The sequence below is a fragment of the Somniosus microcephalus genome, chromosome 19 (assembly GCF_052327205.1).
Source record: "Somniosus microcephalus isolate GS21.2 chromosome 19, FLI_Smic_1.0, whole genome shotgun sequence".
NCBI lineage: Eukaryota > Metazoa > Chordata > Chondrichthyes > Squaliformes > Somniosidae > Somniosus > Somniosus microcephalus.
Window position 1 is genome coordinate 36,438,454 of NC_141005.1, and position 22,737 is coordinate 36,461,190.

The following is a 22,737-nucleotide window of genomic DNA, read 5'->3' on the forward strand; positions in this document are numbered from 1 at the left end:
AAATAAAAACAGAAAATGCTGGAGAAACTCCGCAGGTCAGGCAGCAACTGTGAAGAAAGAAACAGATTTAACATTTCGGGTCGATGACCAGTTCTGACGAAAGGTCATCGACTTGAAACGTTAACTCTGTTTCTCTCTTCACAGATGCTGCCTGACCTGCTGAGTTTCTCCAGCATTTTCTGTTTTTATTTCAGATTTCCAGCATTTTTTGTATTAGAATGTAATAATGAAGTCAGCTTGGATTTCGAAAGGGAAAGTCTTGCTTGACTAACCTCATTGAATTCTTTGAAGAGGTAATGGAGAGAGTAGACCAGGTAATGCAGTAGATGTAATATATCTAGATTTCCAAAAGGCCTTCAATAAGGTACCACATAATGGACTAATGAATAGGGTTAGAGCATACGGAGTCAGGACAAATAGCTAGCTGGCTACAAGACAGAAAGCAGAGAGTAGGGTAAAGGGTAGCTATTCAGAGTGGCAGAAGGTGGCGAGTGGGATCCCACGAGGATCAGTGCTGGGACCACTGTTGTTCACAATTTATATTAATGATTTAAATTTTGGAATCAAAAACACAATTTCTAAATTTGCAGATGACACCAAATTGGGCGGATAATCAATACTGAGGAGGACTGCAACAAATTACAAGAAGACATTAATAAACTTGCAGAATGGGCATATTATTGGCAAATAAATTTCAACATAAGTGTGAGGTATTTCATTTTGGTAAGAAAAGTAAGGAGGTCACACATTGCTTGGAAAATAAGAATCTAAATGGGGCAGAGGAGCAAAGGGATCTGGGAGTAAAATACATAAATCACTAAAAGTAGCGAGGCAGGTTAATAAGGCCATAAAAAAGCCAACCAAGCACTCGCGTTTATTTCTTGAGGGATAGAATTGAAAAGTAGAGAAGTTATGCTGAACTTGCATCGAAGCTGGGTTAGACCACATTTGGAGTGCTGTGTACAGTTTTGGTCGCCATATTATAAGGATATAGAGGCAGTAGAGAGGGTGCAAAAAAGATTTACAAAGACGGTACCAGAACTGTGAGGTTATACCTATCAGGAAAGGATGAACAGGCTGGGTCTCTTTTCTCTTGAAAAGAGAAGGCTGAGGGGTGACCTCATAGAGGTCTTTAAAATTATGAACGGTTTTGATAGAGTAGATACAGAGAGAGTGTTTCCAGTTCTGGGGAAGAGCATAACTAGAGGCCATCAATATAAGATAGTCACCAAGAAATCAGATAGGGAATTCAGAAGAAACTTCTTTACCCAGAGAGTGGTGAGAATGTGGAACTCGCTACCACAGGGAGTGGTTGAGATGAATAGTGTAGATGCATTTAAGGGGTGGTTAGATGAGCATATGAGGGGGAAGGGAATAGAGGGTTATGTTGATAGAGGAGGAAGGATGGGAGGAGGTTCAAGTGAAGCATAAACGCCAGCATAGACTGGTTGGGCCAAATGGCCTTTTCTGTGCTGTATATCCTATGTAATTCTATGTAACAGGTTTAAAAAATGAGAAATACTGTACTAACTGCATATGTGCAAAAGTCAGCAGATGAAGAGTGAAAAGCATTATGGAGCAGTAAGAACAGGGGCAGTACTGTATATTGGGAAGAGTAATGCAAGGCTGCATTTATACTAGTACATGCTGATGCAAAGGAGTTTTGGGTGCCAATGTGACTGCAGCATCAGGTCTTGATGGGAGTCCTGAGTGCAAAGGTGCAGAAGATGATAAAACAGTCAGGTCATAAAACAAAACAAAATTGAACTGACAGGACTCAACAGAGAAAGAAGAGCAAAAAGGTAAAAGAGAAAACAGTTCATAGTGAGAAAACAAGAATTCCTTGAAGTTGGAAAATTTAAAATAATTATTAAAGGATACCCCCCTCTCTAGAAGCCTCTTATTGCTAAGGTGACTGAAATGCCGATTGTGAGCGTCGCATCAATTTTCTTCTTTGAACAGCTCACATTTTTCTGGGTAAGAGTCCACAAATTACTCGAGCATTTCCAGCATCTAAATTGGGCCAAAGTGGAGTGCTACTTTGAAGCATGATCAGGAGTTCCAGCACCTCAGAATGGAACCACAGTGAAAATCAGAAATCAGGCTTACCTGGGAACACTACAAGAGATTAATGGATAATGTTTGTGGTTACGGCTATGCACCAATTCAGTGCCTTGCATATTTTTAGGATGTGTGTATCAACCCACAGTTCCCGTCTGTGTTACGCTCTTAAACTGGGATATGGCAAATGGAGTATTTTTATGAAACACTTCCACTGAAGTTGGTAAAACCAAATAACTTTTCAAGTGATTCTCTTGATATTCTGCTTGTTCTCCTGGTGGTCTAACTCTTACTTGAAGGAACTGCTCTACCATAACTAGTAGCTTTGGATTTATGGCTTAATTATTAAAGGAAGTGCTTAAAAGTTGGACTTGAGGGAAATCAATGACTCAAACAACCTGAGTTGAAGATATTTGACGTCTGGATATAAAACGCCACTTTGGCATTTCCGGGAACTTCTTTTTCTGAACCTTCTGGATGGTTTAAACCCGAGTTCCATCAGGATGCATGCAATGGTCATATAAGCTTTCACACCAGTTTAAGAACAGGTCTTAGAGGAAGGTTAATGCCTTGGTGCCTGAAGTCAAAAGTGAGCATGGAAGACTAGTCCACATCTTAAACTCATGGCTTTAGGGTTCAATCTGAACATAAAACCCTTTAACCTCCTTATGAGCCTAATTAAAACATCAGAATCTTTATTGTCAGACATCATTGCTAACGAATAATCTGAACCAATCGATTTGCCACTGCTTTTCTCAACTATCTTACACCATGATTTTCTCTACTTTTCTAAAGGCACTTGAGCTGGCTGTAGGGTGTGGCTGCAAGGACATTGGCAGCCTTCTAATACCTTACCACGGTGTCTGTTCTTCATTTCTGAGCCTAGGAAGTTTGAGTGCTGGCTGTCTGTTCAATTGCTGGGAAATCACATCTCGGATACGAGGAAGTGGTCAGAGATGGCCTTATCTACGATTGACATGATGGGAGTAGCGAGGCCATGAGAGATGGCAAAGTCAAGGGGGTGGCCTGGGTGGGATACATGGAGGGAGAGATTAAGGGAGGATAGGAAGCTAGAGAACTCACAGGAGAGAGAGCATGATGAATTGAGATGGAGGTTGAAATCACGGAGGATGAGAAGTCGTTTGGTGCTGAGGGAGGAAAGCAGTGAAGATATCTTGGTAATAACATTTTTATGGTACTTGGGTGGGCAGTAGAGAACGAGAATTTAAAATGAGAGGTGAGAGGGGTGGAATAAGGTGAGATGCTCAAAGGAGGAGAAAGTGCCAGAGGAGTAGGGGGACAGACCCAGGTGTGATTTGGTGATGAGAGCCACACCACCACCACGACAGTCTGAGTGGGGCAAGTGGTGGAAGGTATAGCCAGGCAGGGGGCTTCATTTAAGGGTAAGGTGTCATCACCCGTCAACCAAGTTTCCGTCAGGGCCACGATGTCGATGCAATCATCCATGATAAGCTCATGGATAGCAAGGGCCTTGTTCACAAGTGAACGGACATTTTGGAGGGAGATGCGGAGAGGGTCAGTGATGGCTGCCCCACTGCCAGCATCCACAGGGTAGGCGCTGGGGAGGATGAATTGGCTGGGGAGGATTTGTCCCCAGTGGGCACTTGCTGGGCGGGCAGGTTGGCAAGAGAGTAGGATGGGACAGTTGGGGTTGCTGCTCATAAGGAGGCAGCAACCAGTGCCTCGAATGGGCCCTTTGTAGGATGCCAAGAGAGGCAAAGAGGGAAGATGTAGGCTTATCTAGGAGGGAGTCAAGCCTGGGACGGTGGCTGGAGAGTAGGAAGGTCAAAGAGTAATGAAGAATTGGGGTAGGGAATTGGATGGGCAGAGTATCCAAGAGAGGAGAGGTGAAAGGCGGCATGACGACAGGAGAGATCAGTCAGGGAGGGATAGAGATAAGGAAAAGTGGAAAAGTATTGATTGGCTCGGAATAGATCCTAAAACTACAACTGCCACAAAGATCTGTCCCTATAAGCAGCATCCATTATATGGTCTGGTTTAAAACAAATTGTTTTGGCTGATGTGCACCATGGAACAATCTTAATTTGATTTAACTGCAAAGAGCAGTCAGTGTACAGTTGAGCAAAATTGGTCTAGCTTGCACCCTAACTTGACGCATACAAGCGCTTAAGAAGGTTGGGATATTCATTTTTATCTTGGTGTTCCTGACTCAGTTTTCATTTAGTTTTTGAACCCTGTTGATCTCAGTGTGGAGCAGTTTGAGCTTCCTTAGTTTTGTAAGAGTCAACATTAGTTTTAGCAGAGTCAACACAGATTTATGAGGTTGTAACTAGCAGAATAGTTAAGGGGGAACCAGTGGATGTGGTGTATTTGGATTTTCAGAAGGCATTCGATAAGGTGCCGCACAAGAGGTTATTAAACAAAATTAGGGCTCATGGGATTGGGGGTAATATACTAGCATGGATAGAGGATTGGTTAACGGACAGAAAACAGAGAGTAGGAATAAACGGGTCATTTTCAGGTTGGCAGGCTGTAACTAGTGGGGTGCTGCAAGGATCAGTGCTTGGGCCTCAGCTATTCACAATCTACATTGATGATTTGGATGAGGGGACCAAATGTAATATATCCAAGGGATACAAAGCTGGGTGGGAATGTAAGTTGTGAGGAAGTTGTGAGGAGGATGCAAGGAGGCTTCAAGGGGATATAGATAGGCTAAGTGAGTGGGCATAAACATGGCATATGGAATATAATATGGAGAAATGTGAAGTTATCCACTTTGGTAGGAAAAATAGAAAAGCAGAGTATTTTTTAAATGGTGAGAGATTGGGAAATATTGGTGTTCAGAGGGACCTGGGTGTCCTTGTACACGATTCACTGAAAGTTAACATGCAAGTACAGCAAGTAATTAGGAAAGCAAATGGTATGTTGGCCTTTATTACAAGAGGATTTGAGTATAAGAGTAAAGATGTCTTACTGCAATTATATAGGGCCCTGGTGAGACCACACCTGGAGTATTGTGTACAGTTTTGTTCTCCTTACCTAAGGAAGGATATACTTGCCATAGAGGGAGTGCAACAAAGGTTCACCAGACTGGTTCCTGGGATGGGGGGATTGTCCAATGAGGAGAGATTGTGTAAACTAGGCCTATATTCTCTAGAGTTTAGAAGAATGAGAGGTGATCTCATTGAAACATACAAAATTCTTAAGAGGGCTTGGCAGGGTAGATGAAGGGAGGATGTTTCCCCTGGCTGGGGAGTCTAGTGCCAGAGGTCACAGTCTCAGAATAAGGGGTTGGCCATTTAGGACTGAGATGAGGAGAAATTTTTGCACTCAGAGGGTGTTGAATCTTTGGAATTCTCTACCCCAGAGGGCTGTGGAGGCTCAGTCGCTAAGTATATTCAAGACAGAGATCGATAAATTTTTGAATATTAATTGAATCATGGGATATGGGGATAGTGCAGGAAAGTGGAGATGAGGTAGAAGATCAGCCATGATCTTACTGAACGGTGGAGCAGGCTCGAAAGGCCAAATGGCCTACTCCTGCTCCTATTTCTTATGTTTTCTGAATTTGTTATCTCTGTTGTAAAATACGTGTATAACACAGGTATGGCATATGTAAAAGCCTCAGACTGTTGGAGTATTTTAATATCTTCAGGACATAATCATAAACAAAAAAATTGCAAACACTCAACCACTGCATAACTATTACAATTTATTTTGGAATTATAGTTTTAATTAACGGGGGAAATCCTTGCTCCTCTGTTACCTTGTCTCTGATTGACAAAAGAAAACCAAACAAAAAGCAGAAAAGCAAGAAATCTGAAACAAAAACAGAAAACATTGGAAACACTCAGCTGTGTATGTGGAGAAGACATTAACATTTGGGTGTGGATTCTTTGTCAAAACTGGAAGAAATTATAGGCAATCATCATTTAAAAAGCAATAGAGCAAAGGGTTGGGTAAAACCACACAACACACAGAAAAAGAAAGAGATCCGTAAAGTACTTAAGTGGAAAACAGGAGATGGTTAAATGCCAGAAGTGATACTGCATTAGCATGAGACAATAGGAGGCATACTGAGAGAAATCAAAGAAGTGAAAGAGATACAGAAAACGTGCGAATAGCTGAAAGAGTGGGGGATGAAGCAGGTAGAAATGGAAGCACAGAAAACTGCATAGGCCCCAACAGCCGAGACGTCTATTAGAAGAAAGTAGCAAATTGACACCAGGAGTGGAGAGCACCTTGCCAGCACTGTGTTCCGATGGAGGTTCCCCACCACAAGCACCAATTTGCTCTTTCACCCATCACCCGAAATGTTCGCATACCCATCCCACACTGCTAGCATTTCCTGCCGAAGAGAAGGCGGGAGCTATAATTAAGGTTTGAAGTTATTAAAGTCAATATTAAGGGCAAAGGGCTGCAAAGTGCCTGGCAGAAAGATAAAGTGCTGTTTCTTGAGCTTGTGTTGAACTGCCCAACTGAAGCAAAGACTGAGAGGCCAGAGTGGAAGTGAGATGGGGAATTGAACTGGCAAGCAACTGGGAGTTCGGAGTTGCATTTGCAGACAGAATGGATGTGTTCGGTAAAGTGGTCACCTAATCTGTGTAGAGGAAACCGCACCACAAACAATACATTTTAGGTTGAATGAAGTATACATAAATTGCTGTTTCATCTGGAAGGAATGTTTGAAGCCCTGGACAGTGGTGTGAGAGGAAGTGAATGGGAAAATGGCAGGGAAGGAGCGCAGGTGGTAGGGATGCTGGAAGAGTGAACCAGGGTGTCATGGAGGGATTGGTCCATTCGGAAAGAGGAGAGAGGAAGGGAAGATGTGTTTGATGGTGGGATTATGTTGGAAGTGGTGGAAATGGCAGAAAATGATCTGCTGAATGCAGAAGGTGGTGTAGTGGAAGATGAGGAAAAGGAGCCCCTATCATGGTTCTGTGTGGTGGGCGAGGGATGAGGACAGAAGCACGGGAAATGGGACCGACCTGGTCGAGCGTCCTGTCTACCACCGTGGAAGTGGAAAGGAATCCTCAACTGAGGAAACAGGAGGCCATTTCTAAAACTCTGGTGTGGAATGTAGCATCATTGGAGCATATGCGATAGAGACAGAGAAACTGGAGGAAGGTAATGGAGTCCTTATACAACTGGAGTGGGAAGAACTATGATCCAGGTAGTTATGAGAGTTGATGGGTTTATAATTGTTGCCCATCCCCAGAGATAGAGAGGAGTCCAGGAAGGGAAGAGCAAAATCAGAGTTGGACCACATAAAGGTAAGAGAGGGGTGAAAATTTGAAAGAAAATTAATAAAATATTCTAGTTTAGGGCGAGGACAGGAAGCAGTGACACAGTCATTAATGTAATAGAAAAAGAGGTCAGAGAGGGACCGGAGTAGGACTAGAGCAAAGACATATTGTACAGATTTCCAACAGCAATTTTCTGGGTAAGTTCAAATATTTATAATTTTTCTGTAATTCTATTTTTTTGTGAATTATTTGTTTTTATGTAATTGTTTGGTTAAACATTTTATTTTTAAGTGTCTATAGTTAGTTGGTTGAGGAAACAACATGGCTGCTAAAAGAAATTGTGGAAAGAACTTTAGGTGATTTGATTAATTAATTTTGTGGTTGTTGCTGGTTCCAGACTGATTGCTCTAGACCAGCGACCCAGAGATCATAAATTCAAATCCCACGGTGGCAAGTGTGAAATTGAATTCACTGAAACTGTAATTTATGGTTAGCAGTAAGAAAAAAATGCTATGATAGCTGCTAGGTTGTCGTGACAACCCAACTGGTGGTTCATTGATGTCCCACATTACAACAGTGACTCCACTTCAAAAGTACTTAATTGGCGCTTTGAGACATACAGTAGTCATGAAAGGCGCTATATAAATGAAAGTCTTTCTTTCTTTTCTAGGAAGGGAACCTGTCATCTACTCCACCTGGCCTACACATGACTTTAACCAAAACTTTGTGGTGGACTCTTTATGCCCTCTTTAAGTGGCCTTGCAAGCCATTTAGTTGTATGGAAGAAGATCTGTCACCACCTCCTCAGGGGATGAGGGTTAGGAAATAAATGTCGTTTTGCAGCATCACCTATGTCCTGAGAATTTTTTTTTTTAAATTGGGGGAAAAATGGACCAATTTGATTGGGTGATTTTGCGTGGATTGTGAGTTCTTTGTAACTTTTCTAATGTCAACAAATCAGCATGATGAACTGAGATAATTGTTACTTAAGCCAATTATTAAAGTGTGCCAAATGCTTCAATGCTACAGACTCCCTAGGTGTGGCATACACAAGTAAAGTCGAGGTGCTCTAGGTGCCAGACTTTAATTATATAGTATAAATATGCGCTACTTTTTTTCTTTATGTGTGGGCATCAACATGTAAAAAAAGTTAGACAACTGTTTCAATACTTTTCCTTGGGGCAATTCACCAATGCTTGTTTTCACACAAAAGGCCGTAAAAAAGTGAAAAATTATAGCCTACGTCAAAATCTACAAAGCTGGGTGGGAATGTAAGTTGTGAGGAGAATGCAAAGAGGCTTCAAGGGGATAGAGGCAAGCTAAGTGAGTGGGCAAGAACATGGCAAATGGAATATAATGTGGAGAAATGTGAAGTTATCCACTTTGGTAGGAAAAATAGAAAAGCAGAGTATTTTTTAAATGGTGAGAGATTGGGAAATGTTGGTGTTCAGAGGGACCTGGGTGTTGTACACGAATCACTGCAAGTTAACATGCAGGTACAGCAAGCAATTCTTCTTCTTAGGCAGTCCCTCGGAACCGAGGATGACCTAGCAAGCAATAAGGAAAGCAAATGGTATGTTGGCCTTTATTACAAGAGGATTTGAGTATAAGAGTAAAGACGTCTTACTGCAATTATATAGGACCCTGGTGAGACCACACATGGAGTATTGTGTCGTTTTGTTCTCCTTAACTAAGGAAGGATATACTTGCCATAGAGGGAGTGCAATGAAGGTTCACCAGACTGGTTTCTGGGATGGGGGGATTGTCCTATGAGGAGAGATTGAGTAGACTAGGCCTATATTCTCTGGAGTTTAGAAGAATGAGAGGAGATCTCATTGAAACATACAAAATTCTTACAGGGCTTGGCAGGGTAGATGAAGGATGTTTCCCCTGGCTGGGGAGTCTAGAACCAGGGGTCACAGTCTCAGAATAAGGGGTCGGCCATTTAGGACTGAGATGAGGAGAAATTTCTTCACTCAAAGGGTGGTAAATCTTTGGAATTATCTACCCCAGAGGGCTATAGAGGCTCAGTCGTTGAGTGTATTCAAGACAGAGATTGATAGATTTTTGAATATTAATTGAATCAAGGGATATGGGGATAGTGCAGGAAAGTGGAGATGAGGTAGAAGATCAGCCATGATCCTATTGAATGGCAGAGCAGGCTCGAGGGGCCAAATGTCCTACTCCTATTTCTTAGGTTCTTATAATCACAATCTGGAGGTCACTCAGTTAAGACCATGGAAAATAGCTACAACAACCCTAAGAAAGAAATGGGCTGGGAAGTTATATTGATCACAATATGAAAGTGGTCAGAGTTCTACCGACTATTCACCGGTGCCAACGGACTGCATTAATGCATTGGGCAGAAATGGCTTGTGTTCACACTGCTGCCTTGCCCATGATAACCTGAGCTTTTTGCTGGCCACGGCTCCAGCTGCTGTGTGCAACAATCCTGCCAAAGCACATTCCCTCACGTGCCACTGCCGCACTCCCTGACAATCCAAATAAACCTCCGCCCCCCACCGCGGCCCTGGTGAGGTCAAAGGTGAAAAAATGGCCAAGACGCGCAAAAAAAAAGAAATCCCATAGGTAAATCATGAATCGTCGGTAGATATGGGGGGGGGCATATAGAGGGTGCAAACTGCTGGTCGTGATGGAAGCCAATCCTGTTTTGTGTGTGTGTGGTGGGAACTCAGTCCCACAGCAAGCAGGGTGTGTAAATGCGCCAGTGGAGCGTCGTGTGTGCGCGCGCAGGCGGGCCCGGATCCTGTTTCTCTCTCTCTCTCTCTCTGGTCCGCCGTGTTGTGGTGGCGGCCGAAGCGAAGCTTTGCGATAGCAACGGGCGCCGCGGCGGCAACAACCCATCGACCCCCAGGAGCCGGCCGCAATAGCGTCCAACTAACCAACCAACGCATTCCCGTCTGTCTGCGAACCAATTCTCCCCCCACCCCCCCGGGTTTAGGCAGTGCTGTGGATGCCGGGCTGGATCGTGTTGTTAGGCGATCTGAAGTGACTCGAGCGGCGGCATCACCATGTCCATGAAACAGCCCAACAGCCGAAAGCCCGGCGGCGTCGGCGCTAGCGGAGGAGGAGGAGGAGGAGGAGGAGGAGGGAGACAGTCTGGCGGCAGGTAATCAAACAAACACAAACACACACACACTCTCTCTCTCTGTCGCTTCAGCTTTATCCCGAGGCTTTCCTGTCATCGCCGGTCACCAGGGCCCCGCGTTTACCCTTCAACATGCCGGGCCGGCGTCCGCCAGCAACGCAGAAACTTTGCTCAGGCCTAGTGTTCGGGCCTAACCTTCCAGGGGGCCGATGCCTACTGGCCTACGTGCGAACATGAACTCGGCCCGGGCTGCCAAAGGGCAAATAAATATCTGTTGTACATTTAAAAAAAAATATTCAAGAGATGTAGATTAACAAATACAGAGAGAGGATGTTTGGATGCATTCCTTTAGAGAAACCCATCAGTTAATGTTCAAAGTTTCTAAAACCTTTTATTAGATTCATTTTCTTCAATCTCAAAAGGTAACATTAAAAAATACATGGTTGCTCTAGGTTTAAATGATGTAAAGTTATTGGCAAATTCGTAAAATATGCAAGATAAAAATTTGAGGATTAATCATATTGCCTTTACTTAAAACCAAGATCACAACATTGGGAATTTGGAAGTGGCTTACAGTAAAGCTTCAATAATGAAGAGTTCTAATGTGACATGCAAATCAGAATAACATTATGCAAGGCAACAGTGTGAATACTGTATTACATAAAGATCTAAATTATTGTAGTATCACAGTTTATTGACTTCAGTAAAATTTAACTGCTATTCCTAAACAAGGAAATTAAACTTTTTTGTTTTGTTCCTGGTGGCAATGGATTTGTGCTGTACATTTTGTAACATTGTACAGTGTATATAATATGAACATTTTCCAGAACATTGTAAAATTAAATCTGCCACAGATATACTTTTATAATGTTCTGAAAAATAATTTCAACATATGCTTCAGCCCTTATGTTGCAATAGAGTTGGTGACTTGGCATTTTAATCCTGTTTACGTTGGTTTTGGTTTCCTTTTTTACTAAATGACGGCTTAAACTGGCTTTAAATTAACTTTGCCAAAGTTTTGGCTGCCATTACATAGCACATTGGCCTAACTGAGTCACTGCACTTCAAAAAATGGTTATTGTATTAAGTGCTTTGAAATATTTGGTGTGAAAGTTGCAAGTATTTTATTTTATTACAGCTATGATAGTGTTCTACGCATGTGGTCTGGAATGGTGCGCTCCCCTCCCCCCCCCCCCCCCCCCCCCCCCCCAAACAGACTTGCAAATGCGTTGGGTTAAATTTGCATTTACTTTTTAACATACTGATTAGTTTGTGTGTATGTGAGTTTTTAAAACCATTTCAAAGTCTTTAGTGCTTGGCATTCTACTGTGTCCATTCATTGCTTTTATGAACATGATCAGACTATGTCAGGGAGAATGGGTTTTCAGTTATACCTGTCGCAACAGGTGTATGGGTTGCTTCTTAAGACTTTCACCAAAAATCTTTTCCTCTGCGCTGTTGAAAAACACACCACCTGACTTTTCAGAATATAATAATATAAATAGTTCAGCTTTAAAGAATTTTATTGGAAGATCTCTGGTACTGCTGTCACAAAACATCAAAAGTCTGAATTTAAGTCATGGGACCCTTAACCAAGGTGAACTTTGTAATAACTCCCAGTTCTGACAAAGGGTCATCGACCTGAAACGTTAACTCTGTTTCTCTCTCCACAGATGCTGCCTGACCTGCTATCTCCAGCATTTTCTGTTTTTATTTCAGATTTCCAGCATCCGTAGTATTTTGCTTTTGTAATAACTTACTGCTACAATAGATTTTTTTCTATATGTACACAGTTTAGTATTGATTATATGGTAACATAAATGGGTGCCTGATTTGACACCAGTGTACAATTGTGGCTCAATCTGCAGGTCTCCTGTGTGTGAGATTTGCATGATCTTGTATGCATTCTGACCACCTAGATGGCTTAGATTGAAAACTAAGCCCTTGATCCCATAGCGGAACTATTCAAGTTGGAAGTACTGTCTCGATAAACACTTGGTAATTGAGTACTTATATCATTTTATGCTCTGGAACTTTTGTGCTTAGCAGGAACAAGTGGATTAAGAAAGAACTTGCATTTATATAACGCTTTTCAGGATGTCCCATGCACTTCACAGCCAATGAAGTACAATGTTTTTGAATTGTAGTCACTATTGTAATGTAAGCAAATGTGGCAACCAATTTGTGCGTGCAAAAAAGCAAGATAAATGACCAGATAATTTGTTTGTGATGTTGATTGAAGGATTAAATATTGACCAGGACACTGGGAGAACTTCCATGGTCATCTTCATATAGTGCTATGGGATCTTTTACACCCACCTGAGGGAGCAGACAGTTTTCAGCTTAACATCTCCTGAAAGACAGCACATCCAACAGTTCAGCACTCTCTCAGTAGTACACTGAAGTCTGAGCCTAGATTGTGGTCAAATCTCTGGAGTCTGGCTTGAACTCATGATCTGTGAACTGAGAAGTGAGAGCGTTACCATTGAGCCAACGCTGCCACCATTATTTTTCCATTTTGGTTTCTCCGGTCACACACAGCACAGCCAGATGAAAAATAGTGTTTTGTTAATTTCCATGCAGTCCCCTTCCTCTTGCACCCAAAAAACTATTTTCCCCCCAGATTGCTGTAACTTCATTACTATGACTGCTCATTCGAGATTCGATTGAGAATGTGCAAGCTCAGTCCATGTTGGCCCTTTCAGACAGCAGGGAAAGAGGAGGCTTTAACCTATTTGCCTGAGTTGAACTGAAACGAGTGTGCAGTAATCCACTTTGGCGTACAGTCCCTTGTACATTTTTTGTTTGAGTTAAGTGTGCACAAGTAACTGTTTAATTCACTGCAGTTTTATAGAATACCCCAATCCAAGCATAACATGTTGCACCAGTTATTCATTATTTGATATTAAGCAAACAGAACACGGTATATTTTATGAATATATGCTACAGTTGGGGACCTTTTCCTGCTGGCCACACAGATTAGGAACTCGTGGCCAGTGCGCGCTGGATGTCCTGGTCTTTGTGGCCAGTGGGCGAGATACACTGCCAGTAGTGCGCATTTGTAAAATCAGCTCCAATATGTCCACTGGCTGAAAGCCTGTTGACGTGGAAGTGTTTCACTCTGTAATCAGTTTTTCAATCAGTGCAGTGAACATTTTTCTATTGTCGGGCTGCTACTGAGGCTATGTTTCTTTAGTAGTTTTGAAAATGTACACTTCTATTTTATTCATTCCCTTTTCAAATTTTTGAACATAAACAATTCTGTACGAATTACCTGTATAGCGCAATATTAGTATAGTATGTAACCTCCTGAGTAGAGGTAATTAATTAATTTCCTACATCACAGCAGTGACTACACTTCGAAAGTACTTAATTAGTTGTAAAGTGCTTTGGGATGTCCTGAGGCTCTATATAAATGTAAGTTTTTCTTTCTTAAAACTTTGGTGCTTGTAAAGCTATGGTTCTTGCGTCTAAAGTTCATCGCAGTTATGCTGAGAGGGGAAATACTGCCCACGTAGTAATTAGACCACATCAGTGATCAGAAATAGAGTATGTTTTATGGGGCTGGGAATAGATGAATTGTTGGGAATGGTTGGTGGAAAAAGGTCTAGGAACATGTGGGAAGAAATTAAGCGATGGTTCCATTGTCCTTTGCATTTTGCTTGAATTTTTAACACAGGTTCTACCTGAGGCTGCCCATTGGCCAATTAATATTATAGTGGAGCCTGTATATTGCTTCATACAATGCTGGACAGTGGCCAACTTTGAGTAAGTATCTTCCAGAGTATCTGGACTCAAGGTGAATGCGTTGCCATCTTGGCGTGACACCACATAACCAGTACGCACTCCATGCCACATTGATCCAGAGTTCAGCAATACAGTTAGTGTCAGGGCCCAAAAGAATTGCAGCTGGAATTCCCAGTAGTTAATCTAGGGGCTTGGGATAGTCCTCATACCTGTCGTGCACTTGATGACCCTCAGAATTGGAGCCCAGAAAAATGAACTAGGATTTATCCAGAAGATGTGGAATTCAATTTGATTGGTGGCTTCTCTGCAATCTCTCCAACATCCATCTCTCTCCTCGCCTCCTCCACAACCCTTTTTGGTATCACAATTTTCTAGTCCTGAAAACATTCTGCTCTTCAATGCAACTCTGCATTTGGGAGAGAGTGTATATGAAGTAAGCAAGAGGCTTGTGGTTTTCCCTCCTTCCCCCCCCCCCCCCCCCCACCCCAGCGATGACCAACAGTAACACATGCTGAGTATTCATTGCCGAATGGTAGGTGAGCAGCACAGGAGATTATATCTTTAGGTAGCTATAGAAGGAAATCACAGAAAATGACAAATTTCAATTTTGGCATTGGAGATCAGCGTAATTACTGATAACATTTAATTGTACTCTGGCATCTCTACTCCTCAGATTACATCTTTGTAGTCAAGATGATTTTTGTGTGTGTTGACCATCCTACAGTTTGTTGAAAGCGAAAAAAACTAAATTAATTATTTCCCTCCATCTCCAGCAGTAGTCACTGACATGATCAAAGTAGTTGATGGTTACTACAGGGAAAGTAGAATGCATTCACTTTTATTGAAGCAAGTGTGAATAAAATTACACAAACTAATGGTAGGAACAAAATTTTGATAATTTGTAAAACAGTTAATGTCTGAAATGTACACAACAAAAAGCTGACGTGTCTATTGCAAACAGACTGTAGAGGGAGGGATGGCACATGGGCTTAAAACAGTACAAGATATTTTGTTTGTTTACTTAAAATTTACTTTCTGTTTCCCACAAGTGTAGCTTGAAAATCAACTCCCATAAGAACATGAAAATAGGAGCAGGAGTAGGCCATTCGGCCCTTCGAGCCTGCTCCGCCATTCAATAAGACCATGGCTGATCTACCTCAACTCCACTTTCACCATAATCCTAGATTCCCATAATATCCAAAAAATCTATCGATCCCTGTCTTGAATAGACTTGATGGCTGAGCATCCACAGCCCTCTGGGGTAGAGCGTTCCAAAGACTCACGACCCTTTGAGCCGAAGAAATTTCTCCTCCTCAGTCCTAAACGGTGACCCCTCATTCTGAGACTGACCCCTAGTTCTAGACGCCCCAGCCAGGGGGAGCATCCTCCCAGCATCTACCCTGTCAAGCCCTGTAAGAATTTTGTATGTTTCAATTTGATCACCTCTCATTCTTCTAAATTCTAGAGAATATAAGCCTAGTCTACTCAATCTCTCCTCATAAGACTATTTCCCATCTCAGGAATCTGTCTGGTGAACCTTCGTTGCACTCCCTCTAAGGCAAGTATATCCTTCTTTAGGTAAGGAGACCAAAACTGTACACAGTACTCCAGGAGTGGTCTCACCAAGGCCCTATATAATTGCAGTAAGATTTCTTTACTCTTATACTTCAATCCTTTTGTAACAAAGGCTAACATACCATTTGCTTTCCGAATTGGTTGTTGTACTTGCATGCTAACTTCAGTGGTTGGTGTACAAGGACTCTCTGGTCACTCATTTTCCAATCTCTCACCAGTTTAAAAAATATTCTGCTTTTCTAGTTTTCCTACCAAAGTGGATAACTTCACATTTCTCCACATTATATTCCACCTGCCATGTTCTTGCCCACTCACTTAACCTGACTATATCCCTTTGCAGACTCTCTGCATCCTCGTCACAACTTACTTTCCCACCTAGCTTTGTATCGTCAGCAAACTTGGATACGTTGTACTTGGTCCCCTCATCTAATTCATTGACCTAGATTGTAAATAGCTGAGGCCCAAGCACTGATCTTTGTGGCACCCCACTAGTTAGAGCATGCCTACCTGAAAATGACCAGTTTATTCTGTTTTCTGTCCATTAACCAATCCTCAGTCCATGCTAAACCTCACCAGTGACAGACTTCAGAGGCAACTTGTTGATGTTGACAAGTCTCTTCCTCTTCCCTGCTTCAGTTCCTTCCCCAAACTGTTGAAGAAATGGTGCTGAAGATGCTTGGATTTGTTATAAAACATTTTTTTTATTCTATCCATAAAGTCTTACATTTTGTAGGGAATTTGTTCCCACTGATTGAGCTCAGCTTTTAGCAGTACAGTATTTGCGAAATGTATGATCTGTTTGGTGACACTGTAGTTTCAGAATACTTGTGTGATTTCAGCACAAAAAAAATTACAAGGGGGGCGACATACTCACTTCCACAAATCTGAGTTAGTGCAAATCAATCAAAGTAATTCTTCCCATCTCTACCCCAACACGAGACAATCTAGCAGCTGTTCCAGGTGGTGCTATTCTGGGCAGTCTGAGATTTTAATTTTTTTTTAAATTAAATAGGAATCTAGGTAAGTGGCCTGAAGGTTCCACTAAGTTATGCTGTTTTTTTCAGCGCAATTCGCCTGAAATCGACCAAACTAGCGCAAAAGATTGAGAAATTTCGTCCAGCGCAAATTGAGTTTGTAAAAACATTGCACTGGAAGCTGGCCACGCCACCAGATTGAATGAATAACCATGCTGAGTTTCCGCTAATTGTGCCCGTTTGCGGGCCTTTGAGGAGGCTCTTCAAATTAACCTTTTTGTTTTAGGCATATGGACACTAATAGGCACCTTTTTAAATGCTTTTAAATAAAGTATTTAATTTACTAAGAAACTGACTACTGTAGACCAATGCAACTATTAAATGGTTCTGTATAGTTTTTGTAAAGTCATTTTCTGTTATTTAAAATCAGGTTACTCATAGCTGGTGGGCTAGATACTCTGATTAAAAATGCTTATTTTTTTTTGTGATAAACCCATTTTAGCTGCATTAATAAAACTGCACCAGGTTACCACTCTTAAATATATCAAGAAATATTTTTTAATGCAAAAAAATTACATTCTAAAACGCTGCCCGATTGCACTGGTTCATGGCAGATTTTACATTTGGTGATATGCAAATGAGTTTGAGCGGAAACTTGAGCAAAAAAAAAATCACTTCTGAAAACTAGCGCAATTTTGAGTGCAGTGTGTGCCCGGATTGCGATTGTGCCCAAAGCGGAAACTCTCTGTCTACATGTTTATTTTGTTAAAATATTGAGTGCTTTTGAATTTCTGGTATGCAATTAACGGGATTTTGTTGTACAAGAAGTGATTGCCAAATTTACAGACCTTTGGCAACTGTTCAATGATTTGGATATTTTCATTGTACAGTACTTTGCATTTATTTTAATGGTGTCCAACAGATTCTTTTATCATTGTATGCATTTGGCTATTCTGCATTGCTCTGGACTACAGCAGTGGCTTTCAAACTTTTGTGTTGGGGACACACTGCTAGGATTGACACTCTAGGGTGTGGGGTGGGGGGCTTGTGTATATTAAAACTCTTGGGACTTGCTGTCCTAACTTCCAAAAGAAAGTGTCAGCTACCCAAAGGAAAACAGTGGTATATAAGCACAATGTTTTTTAAAATTAATATATGTACAGCAGGCAAAATAATTTCACGGACCCTCGAGTCCAAGGATGTCGCTTTTGAAAAATTATGGAAATTATCTACTTCTGTCTTTCAATTGTAGTTTCCAAAATGGGCCCGTTTACATTGTGCATTTCTATTAGGGATTTATAAATTGCCCGCATGGTAACAATTTTAAAATTGTCTTCTGTGACTTGCTGGAGAGCTGTTTGTAATTCTCTGTACTGTATAAGGGAAGGTATGTGATACACATCTGGTTGTCTAGCTTCCTTAACTATTTGAATTGTGTAGCTTTGGGTTTGATATTTTCTTTGCTTCTCTGATGTCTAAATACATTTGAGGAAATGTGTATGTGTGAGTTACCTATGTGAATTGAAAGTTTTCTTGCTCTGTTGCTTATAAAGATGATAGCAGAGACAGGCGATCGCCGTAAAGCAGTCCAGGTTGTCTGTTAATCAGATGAGCAACTTATGAACATATGAAAATGACAAGTGGTCTATTTGAGTCTCTCCCCTATCATCATCATGCATCTGAGCATCATGTGCCCCATTGCCTTCACCCACACGTGGCCACATGATCTGGGGGAAGGAAAAAAACCTGGGGCGGGGGGGGGGGTGGATAACAATCTCAGAAATTCCTCTCTGACCCCTGAAGGCGATCAAAGCACCTTCCAGGAGACCTGTGACAGTGAGACACATTGTCCAATGCCCTATCTTCCTTTTGTAAACTGCAATATTAGTCATAGCTGGTAACTCGTCCATCTACCTGTTTGAACACTTGCAGTGAATCCATGCTAACTACACGAGCCAGCAACTTGTTCCCGAGTTTGATGACCCTCTGCGATAAGAAAAACCTCCTGACATCTAACCTGATTTTATCTTTATGTAACTACATGCAAGTAACCCATCTTACTCAAACAGTTAATTTACATGGGCCGAATCTAATCCCTCTATTATTTTAAAGACCTCAATCAAGTCTCGTCATTTCTAAAATAAAAAGGCCGAACTTTCTAAGCTTATTGTGGTAACAAAGGCCTTTACGCAATGTATCTGTCCAGTGACCCTCCTCTGAATCTTTTCCACAGACTTTTCCAAGACCTCCATATCATGTAGCATGTAAGGGGGCCAAAATTGGACACGGTATTCTAAATTAGACCTAATCAAGGAATAATAAAACTTAGAACAGAAAGTCTTTCTGTCCAGCTTAATGACCTGTTTTCTACATTACTTGGCTTTGAGATCTACTTTCACAATTCTGATTAATTGTGAATATGCCATTTCTATTTGCCTTTTATACCATCTTAACTTCAAAGGGAAGATAAATATATAACAGGCTGACAATGTAGGTTCTTGAATGTTTTCCTATCTTGCTGTTCCACTGCACATGTCATAGGAACAGGCGTAGACCATTCAATTAGATCATGGCTGATCTGTATCCCTAGATACCCAGACTTAACAAAACTCTGGCAATCTCAGTCTTGAAAGCTTCACTTGATCCCATGATCCACAGCCTTTTGGTGAGAGAACTCCAGATTTTTACTGCTCTTTGTGTGAACAAACATTTCCTGATTTCCCTCCTGAATGGCCTAGCTATAATTTTAAGATTTATGCCCTCTTTTTCTGGATTCCCTCACCGGAGGAAATAGATTCTGTTTATCTACCCGATTGAATCCTTTTATCATTTTAAACCCCTCGATTAGATCACCCCTCAGTCTTCTATACTCTAGGCAATACAAACCAAAGTATGCAATCTAATGTTATCATTTAACCCTTTTAAGCCCCAGCAACTCTGGTGAATCTGTGCTGCACCCTCTCCAAGGCCAATATATCCTTCCTGAACTGGCAGGTGCTCTGAAAGTTCAGTACCATGTAAAGCACTTTATCACAGATACATAATCCAATGTTACTGAAGATAACGGTTAAGACTTGAGACAGATAATGCAAGCTAAGTGAAATATTTTAAACTAGCTACAATTCCTAATTTTTCCCTTCTGTTTAATTCTAAACATAATTCATAATTTTCAGCCGGAGTCATAGTCTGTCACCAGTGTTTTACCATCAGCTGGAGAGATTAGGAGTACATTGTATGCAGCTTGTACCCTTTCCAGTGCGTATGGTAAAAGTGTTCATTGCTCAATCAGGCCCCTCGAACCAAGATACGTTTGTGCACAAGATCACATTTTGGTTCATAGGAAATGTGCTTGCTTCAAGGAAGCTGGTGTTTGCATTTAGCATAGTAAAAAATATATATATTGTGAAGTAGCCTGAATTATAACAGTTCTCAATTGAACAGGGATAAAGTAACTAATGTCTAATCAGTTTTGTTTTATTACATGTACCCGAATGCCAAGAAATAATGCAATGAACAATTAATTATCTGTTATATCTGCAAATATTGCACATCAAGTGCTTGGAACATGCTGGGCATCTGTCTATATAATGGCAGAAAAAGGACCAAAATCTGAAAAAAATTCCTCCACAGATTCCATAGTAAACTTTTTATTTTGGATTGCTTCTGGTGTTAAGGCCAACTAAAGGTTAATGAGGTTAAAGCCATCTAGCAGTTAACAATGTTAATGCTCTCTAACAGTTAAAAAGGGTAAGTTAATTCATTATATTTCATCAATGGTATAAAAATGGTTACTTCATATTTCAACAGTCCCCAACTTGAGGGAGAGGAACTTCTGATGCTTCATTATTATCGAACCCTTAAAAAAGCTGCCATTTCGTGTCTATCTACTTTCTTGTATAAGCGTTTTATAACCTTGCTAAGCCAACAGACTAAAATGAGCAAAACCCCCCCAGTACCAGCAGCTTCATTGTCCTGAAGCATGTATAGGCGTTCTAGGCTACATCTTTCAGTACCGTAACCCAGGGGTGTAATAATAGAACCCCCTTGTGCTCTGAACTGGATATTCATGTCTTTTGCACACGCCCCACCCCCTGCTTTAAAAAAAACTTGCATAAATACACTTTGTTTTAAAACAACTTTTAAACATAACTTTTTGTCCAGCTTTTGTTGATAAATGCTCAAAAAATCCCAAAATGTGCTAAGTTTTATTTGCTTTTTGAATGCCTAGAACTAAATACAGTAATGCACATATATGAAATTGTGAACAACCATTGTATAGAAATGTTAGAGCATTATCAATTGTTTGGTTTGGCGTGCATAAGAACGGCATGTGGCTGACACGCTACACTTTCCCTTTGGGGAAATACCTGATTTCTGCTTGGTATCTCCCTACAGCACAGCTGATACTGAATTCTTGACACTTTGGGGATTAAACCTATGTCACACTACTACATATATTTAAAATATCACCAGAAAAATCAGGTCAATCACTGAGCAGATTTAAAAATTATTTGCTTCTGGGTACTGTACAATTATTTTAGTTATTGCATTGTCATTATGCATCATTCTGTAAATACCAGTATTATAGAAATGTCAGTTTGGGTTCTGCCAGGACTACTCTGCACGTGACCTCATTACAGCCTTCGTCCAAGCATGACTAGGGGCTAAATCCCAGAGGTGAGGTGAGAGTGACTGCCCTTCACATTAAGGCAGCATTCGGCTGAGTGTGGCATAAAGGAGCCGTAGTAAAACTGAGGTTAATGGGGATCGGGGGGGCAAACTCTCCACTGGCTGGAGTCGTACCTGGCACAAAAGATCGTTGTGGTTGCTGGAGGCCAGTCTTCTCAGTCGTAGGATATCGCTGAAGGAGTTCCTCATGGCAGTATCTTAGGCCCAACTATCTTCAGCTGCTTCATCAATGACCTTACCTCCATAGTAAGGTCAGGATTGGGACAATTTGCTGATGATTGCACAGTGTTCAGCCAATTTCACACTTCCTCAGATAATGAAGCAGTCTATGCTCGCATGCAGCACGACCTGGATGACATCCAGGTGTGGGCTAAGTGGCAAGTAACATTCGTGCCACGCAAGTGCCAAGCAATGACCATCTCCAACAAAAGATGGCCTAACAACCTCCCCATTGCTGAATCTCCCATCATCAACATCCTCGGGGGGGGGGGGGTCACCAGTAACCATAAACTCAATTAGACCAACCATATAAATGCCATGGCCTCTAGAGCAGGTCAGAGGCTGGGTATTCTGCAGCGAGTTGCTCACCTGACTGCGCAAAGCCTCTCCAACATCTACAAGTCAGGAGTGTGATGGAATACACTCCACTTGCCTGGATGGGTAGAGCTGCAACAACATTCAAGTAAATCAATACCATCCAGGACAAAATAGTCCGCTTGATTAGCACCCTATCCACCAGGTCCCTCCACCACCAGCATACCGTGTGTGCTATGTACAGGATGCATTGCAGCAAGTTGCCAAGGCTTCTTCAGCAGCACATTCCCAAACCTACAACCTTCACCACCTAGAAGGACATTGGCAGCAGGCGCACAGGAATGCCATCAGCTCCAAGTTCCCCCCCAAGTTGCACACTGTCCCGATCTGGACAAATATCGCCATTACTTCATCGTCGCTGGGTCAAAATCTTCGAACTCCCTACCTAACAGCACTGTGGGAGTACCTTCACCACATGGACTGTGGCGGTTCAAGAAGAATGCTTGCTACCACCTTCCCTAGGGCAATTACGAATGCCCAATATATGCTGGCATTGCCAGGGATGCCCATATTCCGTGAATGAATAAGAAAAAAAAGTAACCTAATGCAAGTATTATTTCAAAGGTGGTTGGACCAAGATTGTTCAATTTATTTTCTACCTGGATGTTGCAAGATAGAGCAAGAGCAGTCTTCAGCTCTATTCAGAGTAACTAGAAAAGTAAATGTAATCAACTACAGGAAACTTTGTGATATCCGGCACTGACGGGACCGGCGTGTTGCCGATCTATCAAAACTGCCGGACATACAAAGTTAATGTTGA

The 22,737-nt window shown here is 41.6% G+C and overlaps 2 protein-coding genes across 8 annotated transcripts in view; both read left to right on the top strand.

Moving 5' to 3' along the window:
* The window catches only part of brap (BRCA1 associated protein), a 69,647-nt gene extending 61,510 nt beyond the window's left edge, over window positions 1-8,137 (top strand). For both annotated transcript variants that reach the window (XR_015072311.1, XR_015072312.1), the window contains one exon: window positions 7,960-8,137. The gene's annotated coding sequence lies outside the window, so the exon portion shown is untranslated. The remainder of the gene's footprint in view (window positions 1-7,959) is intronic.
* Window positions 8,138-10,040: 1,903 nt separating this feature from the next.
* Window positions 10,041-22,737, top strand: part of atxn2 (ataxin 2) — a 104,106-nt gene continuing 91,409 nt past the window's right edge. For 3 of the 6 annotated variants that reach the window (XM_085961555.1, XM_085961557.1, XM_085961558.1), the window contains exon 1: window positions 10,041-10,419. In XM_085961555.1, coding sequence (XP_085817681.1) covers window positions 10,322-10,419 — 98 coding nt within the window. In that variant the 5' untranslated portion in view covers window positions 10,041-10,321. The remainder of the gene's footprint in view (window positions 10,420-22,737) is intronic. The other 3 variants (XM_085961556.1, XM_085961560.1, XM_085961559.1) reach the window with 2 other exon arrangements.